Source organism: Oncorhynchus tshawytscha, linkage group LG02 (genome assembly GCF_018296145.1).
Source record: "Oncorhynchus tshawytscha isolate Ot180627B linkage group LG02, Otsh_v2.0, whole genome shotgun sequence".
Classification (NCBI taxonomy): domain Eukaryota; kingdom Metazoa; phylum Chordata; class Actinopteri; order Salmoniformes; family Salmonidae; genus Oncorhynchus; species Oncorhynchus tshawytscha.
The window spans coordinates 46,382,905-46,403,905 of NC_056430.1; the positions used below are offsets into that span (position 1 = coordinate 46,382,905).

General features: G+C 44.8%; 1 protein-coding gene across 4 annotated transcripts in view; it reads right to left on the reverse strand.

Moving 5' to 3' along the window:
- Positions 1-21,001, reverse strand: part of erc2 (ELKS/RAB6-interacting/CAST family member 2) — a 69,003-nt gene that overhangs the window by 17,011 nt on the left and 30,991 nt on the right. For 2 of the 4 annotated variants that reach the window (XM_042299941.1, XM_042299928.1), the window contains exons 3-12: positions 19,222-19,386; positions 18,681-18,947; positions 16,714-16,800; positions 14,150-14,305; positions 12,486-12,653; positions 11,706-11,873; positions 8,971-9,108; positions 8,734-8,874; positions 8,375-8,515; positions 3,999-4,034 (exon numbers count right to left, since the gene is read on the reverse strand). In XM_042299941.1, coding sequence (XP_042155875.1) covers positions 3,999-4,034; positions 8,375-8,515; positions 8,734-8,874; positions 8,971-9,108; positions 11,706-11,873; positions 12,486-12,653; positions 14,150-14,305; positions 16,714-16,800; positions 18,681-18,947; positions 19,222-19,386 — 1,467 coding nt within the window. The remainder of the gene's footprint in view (positions 1-3,998; positions 4,035-8,374; positions 8,516-8,733; positions 8,875-8,970; positions 9,109-11,705; positions 11,874-12,485; positions 12,654-14,149; positions 14,306-16,713; positions 16,801-18,680; positions 18,948-19,221; positions 19,387-21,001) is intronic. The other 2 variants (XM_042299935.1, XM_042299945.1) reach the window with 2 other exon arrangements.

Sequence of the window (21,001 nt, forward strand, 5' to 3'; positions counted from 1 at the left end):
GATGCAGGTGTCATTTGGTTAGCTAGCAAGAATTTGAGTGACTGTTATCCAGATTGCATATCTCTTGCATTCGCACATTCACTCTGGCTATCTACTCCGATTTCAGAGCACTCTCGTATGAGAGCAGAGAATAACTGATGAATTTACACAATACACACTGAATATGACCGGTGTCAGTAAACGCAGACAAAACAAGTAGTCACGAATGCTCTAGATAACATTGTTAACAGCCTAGCTAACCAGCTCTGCTAGAGGTGAGTAAAATGGTCAGAGTGAGGTGTTCTCTCATTTCTGTCTGGAAGTAGATAGCTAGCAAGCTAGCCAACTTTAGCCAGGCAGGGAAGCTGCAGAAGGACGAGTAGGCTATAATTCCCAATCATTTTTCAGTGGTATTTTGACGGCCAACTAGCTGAAAAAGTTTGAGAGGGTTTATCTACTTCATTATATTTTAGCTCATCTTGCTCTGGCGAGCATTAGTTGTTGATCTTGTTGTTGTTGATGTGCCTAACTGAGGGACAGAGAGACTACCTTTTAATGGTTGTGAGAGCTTCAAGTTCCTTGGTGTCCACATCACCAACAAAGTAACATGGTCCAAGCACACCAAGACAGTCGTGAAGCGGACACGACAAAACCTATTCCCCCTCCGGAGACTGAAAAGATTTGACATGGGTCCTCAGATCCTCAAAAGGTTCTACAGCTGGTAGAATGGCAACTGCCTGGTAATGGCAACTGCTCTGCCTCCGACCGCAAGGCACTACCGAGGGTAATGTGAACCGCCCAGTACATTACTGGGGCCAAGCTTCCTGCCATCCGGGACCTCTACGCCGGGAGGTGATAGAGGAAGGCCCTAAAAATTGTCAAAGACTCCAGCTACCCTATTCATAGACTGTTCTCTCTGCTACTGCTACTGGTTACATCACTGCCTGGTAATGGCAACTGCTCGGCCTCCGACCGCAAGGCACTACCGATGGTAATGTGAACCGCCCAGTACATCACTGGGGCCAAGCTTCCTGCCATCCGGGACCTCTATGCCGGGAGGTGTCAGAGGAAGGCCCTAAAAATTGTCAAAGACTCCAGCTACCCTAGTCATAGACTGTTCTCTCTGCTACTGCACGGCAAGCGGTACCGGAATGTCTAGTCTAGGTCCAAGAGGCTTCTAAACAGCTTCTACCTCCAAGCCATAAAACTCCTGAACATCTAGTCAAATGGCTACCCAAACTATTTGCATTGCCCCCCCCCTCCACACCACTGCCACTCTCTGATGTCATCTATGCATAGTCACTTTAATAACTTTAATAACTCTACCTACATGTACATACTACCTCAACTAACCAGTGCCCCCCGCACATTGACTCTGTACCGGCACTCCCCTGTATATATTGTTACTTTTTGCTCCTGCTCTTTAATCACTTGTTACTTTTATCTCTTATTCTTTTCTGTCTTTTTTGAAACTGCACTGTTGGTTAGGGGCTCGTAAGTAAGCAGTTCACTGTAAGGTCTACTACACCTGTTGTATTCGACTAATACAATTTGATTTGATTTGATTTGCTTGACTCCCGTGGTATTGACGCATTTACAGAAATCCATTCAGGTGTATTTTGTGTCTTTTGGCGAATGCGTTTTAATGATCTAAAGTTGCACTGTTGCAACTGCATGTAAACACACAGTCCAGATCAAAGTGAATGATGGTAGGCCTGTTTGCACAAAGGCCTACTGTAGGCCTACAAAGGCCTACTAAGGCCTACTAAGGCCTACTGATTGGCCATAGTGCTCTGATCTGCGTAGAATCCTGTCCTGGGCGAGACAGATGTTTTTATTCGGTTGTATTTACTGCTGTCTCTGTTAATTGTCCAAATGCACGGCCGCTTTCCCCACTCTATGTTACTATAGAATTTTCACAAATGCCTTAGTATACAGTTGAAGTCGGAAGTTTACATATACTTAGGTTTGAGTCATTAAAATTCATTTTTCAACCACTCCTCAAATTTCTTGTTAACAAACTATAGTTTTGGCAAGTCGGTTAGGACATCTACTTCGTGCATGACACAAGTAATTTTTCCAACAATTGTTTACAGACACATTAATTCACTTATAATTCACAGTATCACAATTACAGTGGGTCAGAAGTTTACATACACTAAGTTGACTGTGCCTTTAAACAGCTTGGAAAATTCCAGAAAATGATGTCATGGCTTTAGAAGCTTCTGAAAGGCTAATTTACATACTTTGAGTCAATTGGAGGTGTATCTGTGGATGTACTTCAAGGCCTACCTTCAACCTCAGCGCTTTTTTTGCTTGACATCATGGGAAAATCAAAAGAAATCAGCCAAGACCTTAGAAAAAAATTGTAGACCTCCACAAGTCTGGTTCATCCTTGGGAGCAAATTCCAAACGCCCGAAGGAACCACGTTCATCTGTACAAACAATAGTACGCAAGAATAAACACCATGGGACCACGTAGCCGTCATACTGTTCAGGAAGGAGACGCGTTCTGTCTCCAAGAGATGAACGTACTTTGGTGCAAAAAGTGCAAATCAATCCCAGAACAACAGCAAAGGACTTTGTGAAGATGCTGGAGGAAACAGGTACAAAATTATTTTTATCCACAGTAAAACGAGTGCTATATTGACATAACCTGAAAGGTCGCTCAGCAAGGAAGAAGCCACTGCTCCAAAACTACCATAAAAAAGCCAGACTACGGTTTGCAACTGCACATGGGGACAAAGATTGTACTTTTTGGAGAAATGTCCTCTGGTCTGATGAAACAAAAATAGAACTGTTTGGCCATAATGACCATCGTTATGTTTGGAGGAAAAAGGGGGATGCTTGCAAGCCGAAGAACACCATCCCAACCGTGAAGCACGGGGGTGGCAGCATCATGTTGTGGGGGTGCTTTGCTGCAGGAGGGACTGGTGCACTTCACAAAATAGATGGCATCATGAGGCAGGACAATTATGTGGATATATTGAAGCAACATCTCAAGACATCAGTCAGAAAGTTAAAGCTTGGTCACAAATGGGTCTTCCAAATTGACAATGACCCCAAGCATACTTCCAAAGTTGTGGACAAATGGCTTAAGGACAACAAAGTCAAGGTATTGGAGTGGCCATCACAAAGCCCTGACCTCAATCCCATAGAAAATGTGTGGGCGGAACTGAAAAAGCGTGTGCGAGCAAGGAGACCTGACCTAACTCAGATACACCAGCTCTGTCAGGAGGAATGGACCAAAATTCACTCAACTTATTGTGGGAAGCTTGTGGAAGACTACCCAAAACATTTGACCCAAGTTAAACAATTTAAAGGCATTGCTACCAAATACTAATTGAGTGTATGTAAACTTCTGACCCACTGGGAATGTGATGAAAGAAATCATTCTCTCTACTATTATTCTGACATTTCACATTCTTAAAATAAAGTGGTGATCCTAACTGACACTCAGGAATTGTGAAAAACTGAGTTTAAATGTATTTGGCTAAGGTGTATGTAAACTTCCAACTTTGACTGTATGTAATTCCCAAACATTCCAAGATTTCATGAACATTTGAAAATGACCATATCTAAGTGCTCGCTTGTCAGAAACTGTTTTTAAACGTGTCATATTCTTCCTGGGGTGTATTTGAACTGATTTTAATACGATTTCATGTTGCTCAAATGCTGTCAGTTCTACTTTAATGTCAAGCTCACCAAGAACAGCGGCGAATATCCAACTCCAAAAAAAACAGATATTTTTTTACATGAATATTAAATGCCTAACTCATAATATGAGTGTAGTTGGAAAGCTAAATCATACTCATTAAGTGCAAAGGTCAACATGCATACTACATGATGTGAAAGATACACCAGTGACAGTGTAACTGGGTCCATGTGACCATGACATGATCCCCGACAAGTTAGATAGCACGTTCCAGGATATTGAGGTGGATTTTGGTGGGCGGAAGGTGTCCTCATGCTTTCAATATGTGCCACCACAGAGAGCTCCGGGGCGGAGAAGGACTTACAGGGTTGTTCATCTGACTGAACAGCTGCTCTGCTTGCTACATTGCAAAGGAAAGTGGTGAAGGGGGAGACGGGGGAAACGAGGTGGGAGGGGGAGGGGGAGGGGGGGAGACCCGGGGAAGATAGCATTAGCATGTAGCTCCATTAGCCAGAGGAGAGTGGAAACAGCAGGATCAGGGTAGAACAGACTAGCCTGGTGCCAGATCTGTTTGTGCTCTCTAGTAAACTCCTATATGGTCAATGTCATTCCTAACAGACAATGACCAAGGGAGTTGGCGAGACAGCACAAACTGTTCCTGGACCAGGCTAAGAACAGACATGTTACATGTTAAATGTTACATGTTAAAGCAGTATCACTACAGAGAACTCCTTTACTGTATATGTTGAACAGTATGTTGAGACCATAGAAACAGAATTACACACAATATGGCCGCCGGTCCAACCATCGTGGAACATTGACTCGAAAGGGGATTCCTGTTCTAGTAATTCTATTTCTATGGTTGAGACAGCCAGGACCACTGGAGAGGAACAGAGGGAGGAGGAGGACACAGTATGGGTGGTTATGGGACAGAGAGACACACGGGGGAGATCTGATGGACATCTTTGCTCCCCATCTCAGTGGTTCTACGGTGTTGTAGGATCCTTATCTGAACGTTATTAACTCTGATCCAGTTTTCGCATTCTATCACTATAGGGATTTATATGAACAGGTGTTTGTTGTCGCTGATGAGAGGGTTTAAACAAGCAGCATATTCAAATGAGGGATTGGACATTTTCACAATGTTGCTGGAGCTTTGTGTATGTGTGTGCTAATAGTAGCAGCAGCAGCATTGTGAAAAGGGTGTGTGTTGGCAGGGACTGGGGTATATATCAGACATGCTTATTAGTAGAGAATGCTTCAGAGTTATCCTCCATGACAGATAAAACATGGCAGGTTTTACCACACTCAAGTCCAGTAACCAGCAGGGATAGCACATATAACCAGATTTAAACCAAAATGGTCTTGGATTGAGGATGATGTTGTTGTATTATACAGTAGCAATTAAGATTAGTGAAGCAATTTTTCCATAATTGGATATGCTTGAATAATAAGTGATTTAAAGGGAAAATTGAGTATTTTCCAACTTAATGTTAGATGGCTCCTAATAGTGAATGTCGTCTATGGGCCAGGGGAATCTGTAATCCATGGTTCGGTTTTCTTTAAAAAGCCACTACAAACTTACACTGACTGGGCCACAGCTAGCGAAATCAAATAGAATGAATGTGATAGGGGCAACTGTGCAATACTGAACATCACCTTTAGTGTGACTATGCCTACCAGCTGGACTTGATGCATGGTCAATTAAAAGTCTTCATCAGATGTACAGGCATAACACTGTCTACATACTGCAGGTTTAGATTGAATTGTAAGAATGCAACCGAAGAGAAGCAGATTAGTAAAGGAGATTATGATGGTATAAAAGGGATCTCTTCCACTTGGTTCCCTGAACCATTTAACCATTTACTGGCAGAACTGTGCACAATGGACTTTAGTTTCTCTCAAATATCAAACATAAGTAAGCTTTTGTACCTAACAATGTTCATTTAACTCCTTGCCATCGCTTTAACAGGGATTCTAACAGTGATTTTAACTGTGACGGACTTAAACATTGAGGCCGTCCCAAATGAGTTGTTCAGGTTGTCATCGCTAGTTTACATAATAAACATCAATGTACACCAGTGGAGGATGCTGAGGAGAGAACAGCTCATAATAATGGCTGGAATGGAGCGAATGGAATGTTATCAAACACATGGAAACCAGGTGTTTGGCGTATTTGATCCCATTCCACTAATTCCGCCCCAGCCATTACTATGAGCTCGAACTTCCAAAATAAGGTGCCGCCAACCTCCTGTGCTGCACACTGTAAAAAGTGGGACGGCACTGCTGTTCATCTGAAGTGCTTTTTCTGATTGGTGTGGTCCAAAATGTCACTTTGGGTCGTTATTTTTGTGCTTTTTACCCCTTTTTCTCCCCAATTGGTAATTACAGTCTTGTCCCATCGCTGCAACTCTCGTACGAACTCGGGAGAGGCGAAGGTCGAGTGCCGTGCATCCTCCGAAACATAACCCTGCCAAGCCGCACTGCTTTTTGACCTGCTGATCGCTTAACCCAGAAGCTAGCCGCACCGATGTGTCATAGGAAACACCTTACAATTGGCGACCCGAAGTCAGCGTGCACGCTCCCGGACCGCCAAGCTCATGGGTCTCCCGATCGCGGTCGGCCGCGACACACCCGGGTCTGTAGTGACACCACCTCAAGCACTGCGATGCAGTGCCGTAGACCACGGCGCCACTCGGGAGGCCCACCGTTCAACCTATTCTATTCAATTTGTCTGAAATCAAATAAGAATTTTGACAGATCACTGGGATTTATTTAATTGAATGAAAGTTTCTAAATTGCTTTCAACACCTCATGCCCATTCGCATTACATAGCGGTGGGTGCAATATAGAGGCAGCAATCTGTCAGAAGAGTTGTGGGCGTGGCCTATTGTGGGCGTGACTTTACGTTTGTTATTTTTGCCCACCCGTGAAAGTGAATGTCATTACATGTAATGTGTTCCGTTTTTAAAATTTTGTATGATTGAATGATCACTGCCAGCACTGAATCTTAAATGATATCTGCATAAGTACTGTGATACTAAAGAACCTGGAAAGGTTTCTATTGGTGAGTTGGTCACTATTTGGTTGTAATGTGAAAATCTTATGAAAATAAAGTGTTTGGGGTCATTGTTTCATGTTATGGAACCAACTTAATACCTTGATGAACGGGAAATTGATTTAATTGCTTGTAACACAATTTAAGACATTTGGATAGGGAATTCCAACGTGACAAATCTACTCGGTACAACATGATAAAATGGGTTGTATATACAGTGCATTCGGAAAGTATTCAGACCGCTTGAATTTTTCCACATTTTGTTACGTTACAGGCTTATTCAAAAACCTTTTTTTAAAGGCTCATCATTCTACACACAATACCCCATAATGACAAAGCGAAAACAGGTTTTTAGACATTTTTTGCAAATATATATAAATATATATAAATGTTTTTAAATACTTTATTTACATAAGTATTCAGACCATTTGCTATGAGACAAAATTGAGCTCAGGTGCACCCTGTTTCTATTGATCATCCTTGAGATGTTTTTACAACTTGATTGGAGTCCACCTGTGCTAAACTCAATAAAATAAAATGTTAACCTTTATTTAACTAGGCAAGTCAGTTAAGAACAAATTCTTATTTTCAATGACGGCCTAGGAACAGTGGGTTAACTGCCTGTTCAGGGGTAGAACGACAGATTTGTACCATGTCAGCTCAGCGGTTTTAACTGGCAACCTTCCGGTTACTAGTCCAACGCTCTAACCACTAGGCTACCCTGCCGCCCCTGATTGGACATGATTTGGAAAGACACACACGTGTCTATATAAGGTCCCATAGTTGACAGTGCATGTCAGAACAAAAACCAAGCTATGAGGTTGGAGGATTGTGTCGAGACACAGATCTGGGGAAGGGTACTAAAACAGAGGAAACCTGGCATCATTCCTACGGTGACGCATGGTGGTGGCAGCATCAGGCTGTGGGGATGTTTTTCAGCGGCACCTACTGGGAGACTAGTCAGGATCGAGGGAAAGATGAACGGAGCAAAGTATAGAGAGATCCTTTTTTTGAAAACCTGCCACAGGATCTCAGACTGGGGCAAAGGTTCACCTTCCAACAGGACATCGACCCTAAGCACACAGCCAAGAATGGGAGAAACTCCCCAAATACAGGTGTGCCAAGCTTGTAGCATCATACCCAAGAAGACTCAAGGCTGTAATCACTGCCAAAGGTTCTTAAACAAAGTACTGAGTAAATGGTCTGAATACTGAAGTAAATGTGATATTTCTGTTTTTATTTGTAATAAATTTGCAAAGATTTCGAAAAACCTGTTTTCGCTTTATCATTATGGGGTATAGTGTGTAGATTGATGAGGGGAAAAAAACAATTTAATCTATTTTAGAATAAAGCCGTAACATAACAAAATGTGGAAAAGGTCAAGGGGCCTGAATACTTTCCGCAAGCAATGTATATTCATTTACATTTATGTTATTTATTAAGTTTAATCAAAGGGGGGAAAGTAATTTAAGTGTTGCAACAAATAGGTTTCAACTTGAAATATAGGTTTGTTAATGATCAAATCTAACAATTGGTATTGAATCATCCATTTGGTTTCAACAAATGTCATTTAGTTGTAATCAGTTAAGAAGAGTCATTATTTAGAGTGCATCTTTGAATCCCAGCCATGTAAACCCAAATTCCATTAACACTTTTAAATGATGAAGTGTTAGGAGACCTACCTTCTGTAACTGTGTCTCCAACTTACTACACTCCTCTTTCTTCTGCTCGATGGCCATCTCCAGAGACTTGAGCTTGGACTCCTTCTTCAGGCTGGAGGAGGCCAGGGATGTGGCGTGCTCCTTTAAGTCAATGAGACTGGACTACATGGGGACAAACAGGAACAGCGAGGACAGTCAGTACCAGACCAGGAGGCACGGCACAGTAGAAGAAATCAGAACAGGCCAAATTGGGTCATACTTCCAGAGAGAACAGCATCCCATGTATTTGAAATGTCTTTGTGTTTTTATGCATGCCCAGAGCCGCAACAAAAATGTACCCCATGGGGATAATACAATCAATGATTTTATTTTACACTGACCTCCTTCTCTGTTAATTCCAGCTGCAGAGTGTTGACCTTCTCCTTGAGGTCCTTGTTCTCCTTTTTATAAGACTCCACTTCATCCATCCTCTCGTTGTCCTCCCTCGCTCTCTGCTCCTTCAGTCTCTCTATAATACGCTCCTTAAGAGACACACACATATGGACATTAGTTCAAAGTTCATTGTTTGGGTTCTGGTTCTAAGTCCTCCGGGTGTAAAGCGCTGGGTCTTTCTGTACCTTTTCAGAGAGTGCCTCCTCCAGGGTGGCCAGGGCCGTGTCAGTGTTACTGGAGTCAGTCTGTAGGGACTTCACCCTGTCCTTCAGGTTCCCCAACTGCTTGTCCTTATCACGCAGCTGCTCCTGCAGATTCTCAATCTGGGCGAGAGGAGGAGGGAGGGAGGGAATTAGCATGAGGTCAAAAGAACTGTAGATAGAGAAACTGCATTAAAAGCTAGGAGTGTGAGTTAGGGGTTAGTGTGTGTGATGTTTGCAGGGTAATTGTGTCTCCTTAAAGGGAAGCCTGGAAGAGGAAGCCTTTATTATTTTAGCAAAATACATCAAATACAGTCTGATCTCATCTAGTAGAAGCTTTTTAAGATTGGCTGGTATTTGGGAAGAGAAAAGAGAGAGAGAGAGAGAGAGAGAGAGAGAGAGAGAGAAAGTGAGGAGGTCAGGGTGAGAGAGTAACACACTATATTTATAGCACACACTAGAGAAAGTGTGTGTGTGTGTGTGTGTGTGTGTGTGTGTGTGTGTGTGCGTGCGTGCGTGCGTGCGTGCGTGCGTGCGTGCGTGCGTGCGTGCCTGTGTGTTTGTGCATGGAGAGGGTAAGAGCGAGAGAAGCAAGGTAAGGGGAGGAGAGAAGACAGAGTAGTGTGTTTCGACGTTAATGGCTACGTGTAGTGTCTGTTTTCACATGGCACTATAAAGGTTACAGAGAAACATATGGTAGAAGGTTATGAGCTCGTTGTTGTTGAGCAAGACAAGCAGAGAGATAGTTAGATGTCTCTCAAAGATAGTAAGAAATAAAACAAGATAGTCTAGCCAGAGATAAAGAAAGAGAAAGAGGGATATCTGAGAAAGAAAGATCAAAAATACAAAGAGACTGGGAGAGACACAGTGCACTGACAGAGTAGAGAAGCATCAGAAGAAGAGACTGGGAGAGACACAGTGCACTGACAGAGTAGAGAAGCATCAGAAGAAGAGACGGGGAGAGACACAGTGCACTGACAGAGTAGAGAAGCATCAGAAGAAGAGACTGGGAGAGACACAGTGCACTGACAGAGTAGAGAAGCATCAGAAGAAGAGACTGGGAGAGACACAGTGCACTGACAGAGTAGAGAAGCATCAGAAGAAGAGACGGGGAGAGACACAGTGCACTGACAGAGTAGAGAAGCATCAGAAGAAGAGACTGGGAGAGACACAGTGCACTGACAGAGTAGAGAAGCATCAGAAGAAGAGACTGGGAGAGACACAGTGCACTGACAGAGTAGAGAAGCATCAGAAGAAGAGACAGGGAGAGACACAGTGCACTGACAGAGTAGAGAAGCATCAGAAGAAGAGACTGGGAGAGACACAGTGCACTGACAGAGTAGAGAAGCATCAGAAGAAGAGACTGGGAGAGACACAGTGCACTGACAGAGTAGAGAAGCATCAGAAGAAGAGACTGGGAGAGACACAGTGCACTGACAGAGTAGAGAAGCAGAAGAAGAAGAGACTGGGAGAGACACAGTGCACTGACAGAGTAGAGAAGCATCAGAAGAAGAGACAGGGAGAGACACAGTGCACTGACAGAGTAGAGAAGCATCAGAAGAAGAGACTGGGAGAGACACAGTGCACTGACAGAGTAGAGAAGCATCAGAAGAAGAGACTGGGAGAGACACAGTGCACTGACAGAGTAGAGAAGCATCAGAAGAAGAGACTGGGAGAGACACAGTGCACTGACAGAGTAGAGAAGCATCAGAAGAAGAGACTGGGAGAGACACAGTGCACTGACAGAGTAGAGAAGCATCAGAAGACGTATAAGAAATATATAATATATATAATATATTTATATAAATATATATATATAAAGTGAAGAGAGAGAGATAGAGAGAGAAAGGGAGTGTGAGAGAGAGAGCGAGAGAGAGAGAGAGAGAGAGAGAGAGAGAGAGAAAGTGAGGTCAGGGTGAGAGAGTAACACACTATATTTATAGCACACACTAGTGTGTGTGTGTGTGTGTGTGTGTGTGTGTGTGTGTGTGTGTGTGTGTGTGTGTGTGTGTGTGTGTGTGTGTGTGTGTGTGTGTGTGTGTTTGTGTGCGTGCCTGTGTGTTTGTGCATGCCTATGCTCGCTTCGTATCCTCAGAGACCAACCAGCTCAGAGATGCATCCCAAATGACACCATATTCCCTATTTAGGGCACTACTTCTGAATAGGGCCCAAAGGGCTCTGGTCAAAAGTAGTGCAATGTATTGTGAATATGATGTCATTAGGGAAGCAGCCCAGGTCTCAGGAATAAGACAGGGAACCAAACATCCATACAACCTAACCTAACCTATAACCACACACAGCTAGCTCTCATTTAGGTTCTACATTATGTAACAATTCTGATGAATTCCTCTCAATCCAGAGGTGAGTTTTCTTGTAAACCTAAGTCTACAAGTGTATCCCTTTCTCCAGTGTTTCCCTCAGATTTGCTCTTAGGCGAGTCGCTGAGGCCCCCGAGTCAGCATCTGTTACCAGTATTTCTACTACCAAACATGTTATGCCTAAAAGCTTTCAGCGTGGAACAGCAGAGCTAGGCGGTCCCATCTATAGTTCTGTAAGCAATGGTAGGAGAACACAGTGTTGGTCAGAGAGGTGTTTTTTTTTTATCCATTTATTAAACAAACTTGTGAGCATGCCAAGGCTACCCTTAACTACTTTCCATCTAAATACACCCTTGACACTTAAACCCCTTATCCCCTGACCCTTAACCCTTGACCCCTAACCTTCTTCTGCAGGACGTTGATCTTCCTCTCCTTGACCTCCAGCATGTCCTTCATGTCACGGATCTCTCCGGCCAGCGTGCCCTTCTCCTCCGTCAGGTCCTGCAGCTGCTTGGTCTTCTTGTTCAGGAAGGACTCCTTCTCCTCCAGACGCAGGCGCAGGGCGTCCACCTGGGAGGGGAACGGTCATAGGTCAAATGTCACAGTTCGGAGGTCAAATTCCATCAAATGTGTTTTATAAAGCCCATTTTACATCAGCAGTTGACACAAAGTGCTTTTCCAGTGACCTGGCATAAACCCTGAATTGCACAGTTCAAAGTTCAACTTATTATTATTGTCAAATTGAAGAACTAGAGTTCTCTCCGAGATGCTTGGCATTTGCAATACAAGCTTCATGCTCCACTAAAGGGTAGAAAGCAAGAGGGGAGGTGGTATGTAAGTGTATGCAGCAGAATACAGGGAGACGGTGATACAGTGTACAAGGACCAACATACATCTGGTGTATCAATGAATACAAGGAGATTCTGTGCACATCCGGGAGTGTATCTTACTGGAAGCATGTAGGCGTCTTCGTTAGGCATACTGTATGTGTGTGTGTGGGCATGTGTGTGTGTGTGTGTTTTGTATGCATGCACGTGCGTGTGTTCATATGCGTGTGTGCAGGAATGTGTGTGTGGGCTTATGTGTGCACACGGGTGTGTTCATATATGCAATGCTTGTGTGTGTGTGTGTGTGTGTGTGTGTGTGTGTGTGTGTGTGTGTGTGTGTGTGTGCTGTAGCCACCTCTGTCTGCAGAATGGCGGCGCGCTGCTCCTTGGCAGTGAGGGACTCTTTGAGCACCTCTATGTGCTGTTTGCAGTCCGAGTTCTGGTTGTTCAGGGTCTCCAGCTTGGTCTGGAGGGCCAGCAGCTCAGACTCCTTCTTAGACAGCTCCTGCTTCAGCTGGTCAATCTGTCGGGGGGGGAGCATGCGAATGCACGCACGCACACACACGCAGGCAGGCACGCAGGCAGGCACGCACACACACACACACACAGGCACAGGCAGGCAGGCAGGCACACACACACACACACACACACACAACAGGGTTTGTCACAACTAACACTCGTGTGAAGTTGGCAGCTAAAAAGTAGGATCGTGAGTGCATGGAACTCCCTTCCAGCTCATATAGCGCAAGTGAACAGCAAACCTGGCTTAAAAAACACTTCACGGCACAACGCCTCTCCAACCCATGTGACCTGCTTGTTGTGTGTACATACTGACATGTATGTGTAACTGATAGACGCACACAGACACACACACACACATTACATGTTGATGTTTTTTTTTTGTCTGCAATGACTTTTTCGTTACGCGTCGGACCCCAGTAGGACTAGCTGTCACCATCGGCGTCGGCTAACGGGCATCCTGGCAGGTGTGTTTGTGCCTTCGTACCTGCGTGTTGGTATTAGGTGTCTGTGCACGGGTGAACTTAGTGCGGTGGACACTTGGTAGAAACGCCTCTCACCATAACAGAGGGACAGTGAACCTTCATCCACTGTGTTCATTGTAGCCAGGCTCTCCTCTCATTAAAGATGCATCTGGCTCCCTGCATTATTCATGTATTATACATCAGACCCTATCTATGATTGATGAATCATTTTCTAAAAATAAAACAACAAATCTCCCGCTGGTTTTATCCTCACATGGATGTAAACACACAGACACAATGCTCCAGAGAGGCATGGAGGCTGGGAGGGAGGCTGGGAGGGAGGCTGGGAACCTGACCGATGACTGATGACGGACTGTGTAATATAACTGACTTGCTGAACTGACTGGATAAGATGTGCAACGGTTGATGAGGAAATGAAATGTAACCAGAGTTTCTGACAGTGGGATCCAATGGTAATACAATCAATCACGCTAGATGGATACGAACATATTGACGAGGCTACGGAGGACAATAAAAGATCCATTTTAACAACACAGGAATGGTTTTCTTTATGGTCTTCCTCTGCTCTCTCTGCTAAGTGTACAGTAACAAAACAACGCGTAAGCATCTCCCAGTCAGGTATAGCTGCCAGCGAAGCACTTCCCTGATGAAAACAGTTCATGTAATGCTAAAGCTAGCTCATTTACTGTCAGCCAGACAGACAGCTCTAATCTGTTCTGTTCACTTTGAACGTGCACAGCAGCAAACCCTAGATTGTGTGAGTGACTGTGTTTGCCACATTATAGACTACTACAGTACTGTATGTGTGTGTGTGTGTGTGTGTGTGTGTGTGTGTGTGTGTGTGTGTGTGTGTGTGTGTGTGTGTGTGTGTGTGTGCGTGTTTTCCTGTGCATATAGTGTGTCTGTGTTTTCCTGTGTGTGTACCTTGGTCTTCATGAACTTGGAGTGGTTCTTGTGTGTGTGCGTGTTTTCCTGTGCATATAGTGTGTCTGTGTTTTCCTGTATGTGTGTGTACCTTGGTCTTCATGAACTTGGAGTGGTTCTTGTAGACCTCCATCTGTTTGATCTCCTCCTCTCTGTCCTCGGTGTTCAGCAAGCCGTTAGCCTTCAGTATCTGGATCTCATCCTCCAGGTCCCTGATGTTGCGCTCCAGAGATGCTATCTTGGTGTCCTGCACAACACACACACCAGCTGTAATATGCTATCTTGGTGTCCTAAACAACACACACACACACCAGCTGTAAGATGCTATCTTGGTGTCCTGCACAACACACACACACCAGCTGTAAGATGCTATCTTGGTGTCCTGCACAACACACACACACCAGCTGTAAAATGCTATCTTGGTGTCCTGCACACACACACACACCAGCTGTAAAATGCTATCTTGGTGTCCTGCACAACACACACACACCAGCTGTAAGATGCTATCTTGGTGTCCTGCACAACACACACGTACCAGCTGTAATATGCTATCTTGGTGTCCTGCACAACACACACACACCAGCTGTAAGATGCTATCTTGGTGTCCTGCACAACACACACACACCAGCTGTAAGATGCCATCTTGGTGTCCTGCACAACACACACACACCAGCTGTAAGATGCCATCTTGGTGTCCTGCCCAACACACACACACCAGCTGTGCTGTACTGTTGCTGAGCCACACTTATAATTCAGTATTAGAACATCTCCAAAGCTTGACCAGTGAACAAAACACAAAACACCTGAAAAAGAGGGAGAGAGAGAAGAGAGAGCGAAAGACAGTGAAAGAAAGAGTGAAGGAGAGAAGATGGGTAGAGAGAGAGAGAGATGGAAGACGAAGAAAGAGAGTAAGTGTCAGAGTAAGGAAGAGCTCTTTGAGGTAGTACGGAGGAGAGCCTCTGCAGTATCTTGGGGTAAAATCAAAAGCCTCCTCCTTCTCCGGCTGCAGCAGCTCCCTCACAGCCAGCCTCTCAGTGGATTAATCACCATTTGGAAATACTGAGCGGCACACATCACAGCCAGCCTTTTGAGAGGGACCAGCCCAGAGAGAAACGCCTGGAGAAGAAGCAGAAAGCAGGAAGAGGAGCCGTGCTGCTCTGTAGTCGCTCGCTCATCAATGCAGGAGCCAGTCCATGGACTGCGACTGCACCTCCGAGTGGAGCTTTGGCTTTGCAGAGTTTTTAAATAAATAATACAACGTCTTTAAGATTAGCCATGGTCCATCTCACATGCACTTCACCTGCAGAGCAACGAGCAAGAACCTCGTTTCACTCCCTCTCTCTCCTTTCTGTCACTCCTCCTTCTTTCCCTCTATCTATACATTTGACTGGTTCTGCACTTGTGAACTTGTGGTTCTGTGGCTAGAGCTTTAGCAGGGTCATCCAGCAGGCGGTGGAAAACTAGGAAATCCTGCTCTGTATGCGAGGCTTTCCCTAGGTCGACTGAGAGTTAACAACAGATGGTCCTGGATCTAAGGGGTTAACGTGAGCGGGTGAACGCTGTTATCATGGCCATGTGCTTCGTCAATGCATCGCTATTCTATGACTTGTAGCAAGACGCTAACTAACCACCGGAGAGAACATAGCATAGTATACAGTGGAGACGACATAGTGTAGACGACAAACATACCGTAGCTCAGTGGGTCAGAGAGATGCTATGCCATCCAAATGATTTCACTGCTACGGCAGATCAAGCTGATCAAGCAGAGGATGTGACGCTCTCATGAACACTCTCTCTCTCTCTTTCTATCTGAATCCCTTTCTCTCTCTCCTCCCTGTGCCACTGGCCTCGCTGTCGTAAACAACCACACCTGTTTCCATGGTAGCAGCAGGCAGAATGTGCTCTCCCTCGTGGGTGAGGGAGGGAGGGAGAGAGAGAGATTGAAAGACAGAGTGAGATAAGGAGAGAAAGAAATTGAGAGAAAGAGATGCTAGAGACAGCGAGAGTAGAGAGAGGGGGGTTAGCATTACTCATGCTAACATCAGCACCAACACGTCTGTTGGAGAGAGCAGAGAGAAGCGGGGAGGTCCTCCACCGAGGATGGAAGGGAGAGGGGCTCTGCTCTGTATGAAAATCCAGAGCCTCCAGGAGCCAGCGTGTCATGTGACCACGCTAGAGGAGAGTCACGTGACCGTGCTAGGGGATGCTGGGGTTTGCTCAGCACCAATCCAGCTCCGTCTGATGATGTGGTGTGTGAGCGAGAGGCATGCTGTCGGGCTGTGAGCGCATGCTTTATATTTAGAAGTGATATCACAGCTCTGCAGCTACAGTGGGCCGATGGGCTCTGCAGTGGGCCTTGGGCTCTACAGTGGCTCAATTAGTGCTTTGAATACATTTTTCATAGCTTTTGCATGTGATGTAACATTACAACATCATCCACCGACTCGTCTCACGAGGTCATCCTTCCAAATCTTGTGTCGTTGAATGAGCCTGGGCGTCCGAAGCTATCGACAGACTCAAATTTAATTCAATACAAGCAAAATCTGGCTTTTCCCGAACTCTAAGGTTTTTGTATTTCATCTGATTACATGGTTGGTCTCAGCAATGGTGCCAGCCAGGTGTACTACACTACCCATAATTCCTCATGGTTCTTACCTTCATCTCTATGATGGTCTGGAGGGCTTTGGTTTTTCCAGGGTCCTGGTGCATCTGGTTTCTCCTGTGCAGTTCCTGGGAGAACACCAGTTGATATGAAATGGACAAGACAAGCATCAAATGTCGCCTCTTTTAGGACCTAGTGCAAATGGGCCTGTATTTATGAACCATCTCAGAATAGGAGTGCTGATCTAGGTTCGGTTCTGCCTTTTAGATCACAATGAATAAGATCACCATGGACAGAAGGAACCTGATCCTAGATCTGCACACCTACTCTGAGATGCTTCCTAAATATGAGCCCTGAATCTCTCCAAAATGCATATGGGTAATGACTTAACCTAGCTCAATACTAGAGCGACAGCATTGGAATGAGTTACATTTACTTGCACTACCATTACATCAGTCATATACCTCTCCCCTAGCAATAACACTGTACACAGATTGAACATTGCTCCTTTCACTGCAGTCAGAGCACAGTAGGTACACAAAGAGAAGGCCAGTGCTGCCCTCTAGTGTTGATGGGCATACACTGTAGGTGAGAAGAAAAAAGTGGAAATTGCCTGGAAGTCCCAAAAACCGTATGCTTTAAAAGCAGTACCGAACAATCAACATGACTCTGCGCTTTCAGTAACACCTCAAACACAGGTGAGACCAGGTCTACTGTGGCCATATAGTAACTACATAGTTTTGGCTATTTACAGTTTTTTTTAATCATTTTGGTAGTATTTCCTGATTTTCTCAACTCTTAGAGCAAAACTCCAAACTGGTAACACTTGTAACACAGCCAGTGTTACATTCAAAACGTTTCATTTTGTTTGTAGACATCTTTTAACACACAGCCATTGGTCCGACATTTTACTGTGAAATGTCACGAGTACATTGGTTTAATCACCAAAACACAACATGATGATATGTTCTCAATGTCGCTGTTTTAACAATCAGTTAATCCAACAGCAAAATATTTAAGATACATATTTTAAAATTGCCCTTTGAATGTAGTATGCTGCAGTACTGCAAATTGCAGTACATTACACTGTTTTCACATGAGGCAATCAATTCAAATCAAATCAAATGTATTGATAAAGCCCTTTTCGCATCAGCCGATGTCACAAAATGCTAAACAGAAAACCAGCCTAAAACCCCAAACAGCAAGCAACACACGTGCACTACCCATTCAAATTGAATAAACACAAAATATCCACCATTTCTATCCCATGTGTGATCAAAGGTGTGATCCTTGAAGACAACTTTCACAGTGTAATCAAATGAAAGAAATTAAAGAAACAGCGTGTTTAGCTGGCATTAGTTTGCATCAAACCTGTCTTGAGCACTTGGCCAAAGGCCCTCATTGTTCATGCACCTGGGGAAAGCCTTTTGGCATGGCGAATCCAACCCTGACATAGGTCTGGATTGAAATCATTGCATGCCTCATCCACGGCCTGAAGGAGGGTGGCACGCTCATGGGGATGGCAATCCTACATCTTCCACCTGTATTGTAATTGTGCATTGTATTTTGCAGTATTCTATTGTACTTAGGTATTGTAGACGTCCTGTACGTGGCTCAGTTCATACGAGTACGGTACTAGCAACTGCAGAGTTGTGGGTTCAATTCCCACTGGGGTCACATACCAACATGTGATGACTCTTGTCACTTTGGATGAAAGTGTCTGCTCTGGGAAATGGCATGTATTACAGTACTGTATTGGCCAATGCAATTTTAGTAAAGCAGTGTGTGATTTCTGAGACTAGACACTTAGTAGCCGTTTAATAGCACTACATATACTCTGAGTCTGCTGTGGCCATACAGTAGTATAAGGGCATATACTAACCGTAAGCACTACATAACATGCATCCCAAACAGCATCATAAACCCTACATAGTGCACTACTTTTGACCAGAGCCCTGTTCAAAAGTAAGGCACTATACAGGAATATGGTGCCATTTTGGACAGACATGTACTCTTGTACCTCTCGGAGGTGGATGTTCTCCTTCTCCTTCTGGTCCAAGATGACCTCCAGGTGTCCAAGTTGAGCCTCGGCCTCAGCAATGCGCCTGGCTCTCTCCTGCTCCTCCTCCTCGTTGACCCTGCCTGGCCCCCCAGGCAGACCCTTACTCTGGAGCATTTCCAGCAGCTTCTTGATGGACTCGTCCCTGGCCCCCAGTGTCTGCTTCTGGGTCTCGATCCGCAGCTCCATCTCCTCCAAGGTCTTCCTCAGGAGGAACAGCTCCTTGGCCTGCCGGAACGCAAGGAATTGTAAGGAATTTTAAAGGAAGGAAGTGTCAATTGGGTCATTATTAAGGTAGCTAAAATTCAGGAACTTTCCAAAATGTCCAGAACGGAAGAAGATACAGAAATCCCAGTTGGAAGATTCTCTAAATTCCCAGAGGGAAGTATCAGGGAATTCAAAATCCTACAACCAAGACCCTGGTCATAAGAACCTGGAACTAACGGCAAACTCATTTATTGAATCACTCATTTATTATGAGTCATTTATTAAGATTCCTTGCCTGGCGGTCGTGCTCGGCTTGTAGCCGTCTGAAGTTCTCCTCGGTCAGCTCGATGTTGGTGTAGTGGTCCCCAGAGCGGCCGCCGCTCTCCTGCTGCAGTAGGTGGTTCAGGTCCCTTTGGGTCCGCAGCTCGTCCTGTAGGGCCTGGATGGTCAGCTGCAGGTGCTGTGGGGGTCACACACACATACGCACGCACACACACACACACACACACACACACACACACACACACACACATGAAAGCACATGCACATGCAAGCGCACACACATACACACACACACACACACGTCAAGGAGTCTCAATCTGGTAGGGTCGCAGCACGTAGTCTAGGGTGGATTCAATTAAATGACAGATCAGACTAGGATGGGTCACTGAATATGTACATATGGAGGGACATTTTCAGACACACACGCAAACTCACAGACACCAATACATCTTATAGTGAGGGGGGATTTTGAAGGTGGCCCTGCGAAAAGGAGATGTGTATTACGAAGAGCACACACAAACTCAGAAACACACACCGTAATCTATTCAATCTCTGGGGAAATACAGTTCCTGCCAAACACACTTGGAAAGGAATTTGAGGACTTACCTCACTATGGCATGAAAGACAAAAAGAAAAAATACAAATGACACAAAGTATGACAGTATGAGAAGACGTTAAATAAAAGGCAAGTGGTTTTTTACATACTATTCGTGATCGACTTGCTTTCCACCTTCTGTAACTATTTTCAGGGTGAGTAAGGTGTACTGTAAACGGTTATCTATGTGCAGTACCGTGCATCAGCAATCTAATCTGTAGGAATCTCTCTTGAAGCTTTGACGGTAGGAATACTACGAGAGCCACATTTAAACAAAGCCATCCAATGAATGACTGAATCGTTGTGTTGCTGGGAGAAACCGATTGTGCAACTGAAAGTGCACAATCCTTCCCTGTATCGTGGGGAACGTGAAGAACTTGTAGAACCGTGAACCTTCGATAACAGTTTTGTCCGATTCCCTGTCAAGTGTTCAGAGTTGGACGGCTCGCGTTCAACAGCTTGCACTTTCAACAGAACGCTTGATTGTTGCAGCATTAGTGATCATTATCTATCATTACTGTAGGGGGTGTGTATGTGCTGTCCGTGCTGCCGAGTGGTCGAGCAGCAGAGATCCGTGCACAGCGCAGTAGACAGTGTTCTCACTGAGAGCTGGTAGCCAACCAACAGCAGTAGACTCAGTGGACCTCTGGGTCCATGTCCACCCTTTATGCTGTGTGTTAGGGAGGCGGGTGCGTGTGTGTACGTGTGCCACTGGTGGCTGCTGAGAGGAGGACAGCTCATAGTAATGGCTGGAATGAAGTCAATGGAACGGTGTCAAACATGGAGTTCCATACCATTCCATTATGTCCCTTCCATCCATTACTATGAGCCCGTCCTCCCCAATTAAGGTGCCACCAACCTCCTGTGGCGTATGCATGTGTGTGCGCATACAAAGAGACAAAGACATTACTTGTACATTACTTGAGAAGAGAAAAAAAAGACACATCCACTATAGGAAGAAATAAGAAGGAGACAAGTGGCTCTGTTCCAATATCCACCCTAGCATGCCACTATACACTGATTGGGCCATGCATTCTTAGTGCTACACTAGTATGGATATTGGAACGTAGCCTGGGTGTTGAGGTTTAGGGGGCGGGGAAATTGAACAAAACACAGCCTATTTTAGAGTATACTATAGGGTCACAAGGGTCACACAGCAGCCACACCCCTATAGTAGAGCCACACCCAGTAAAGGGAG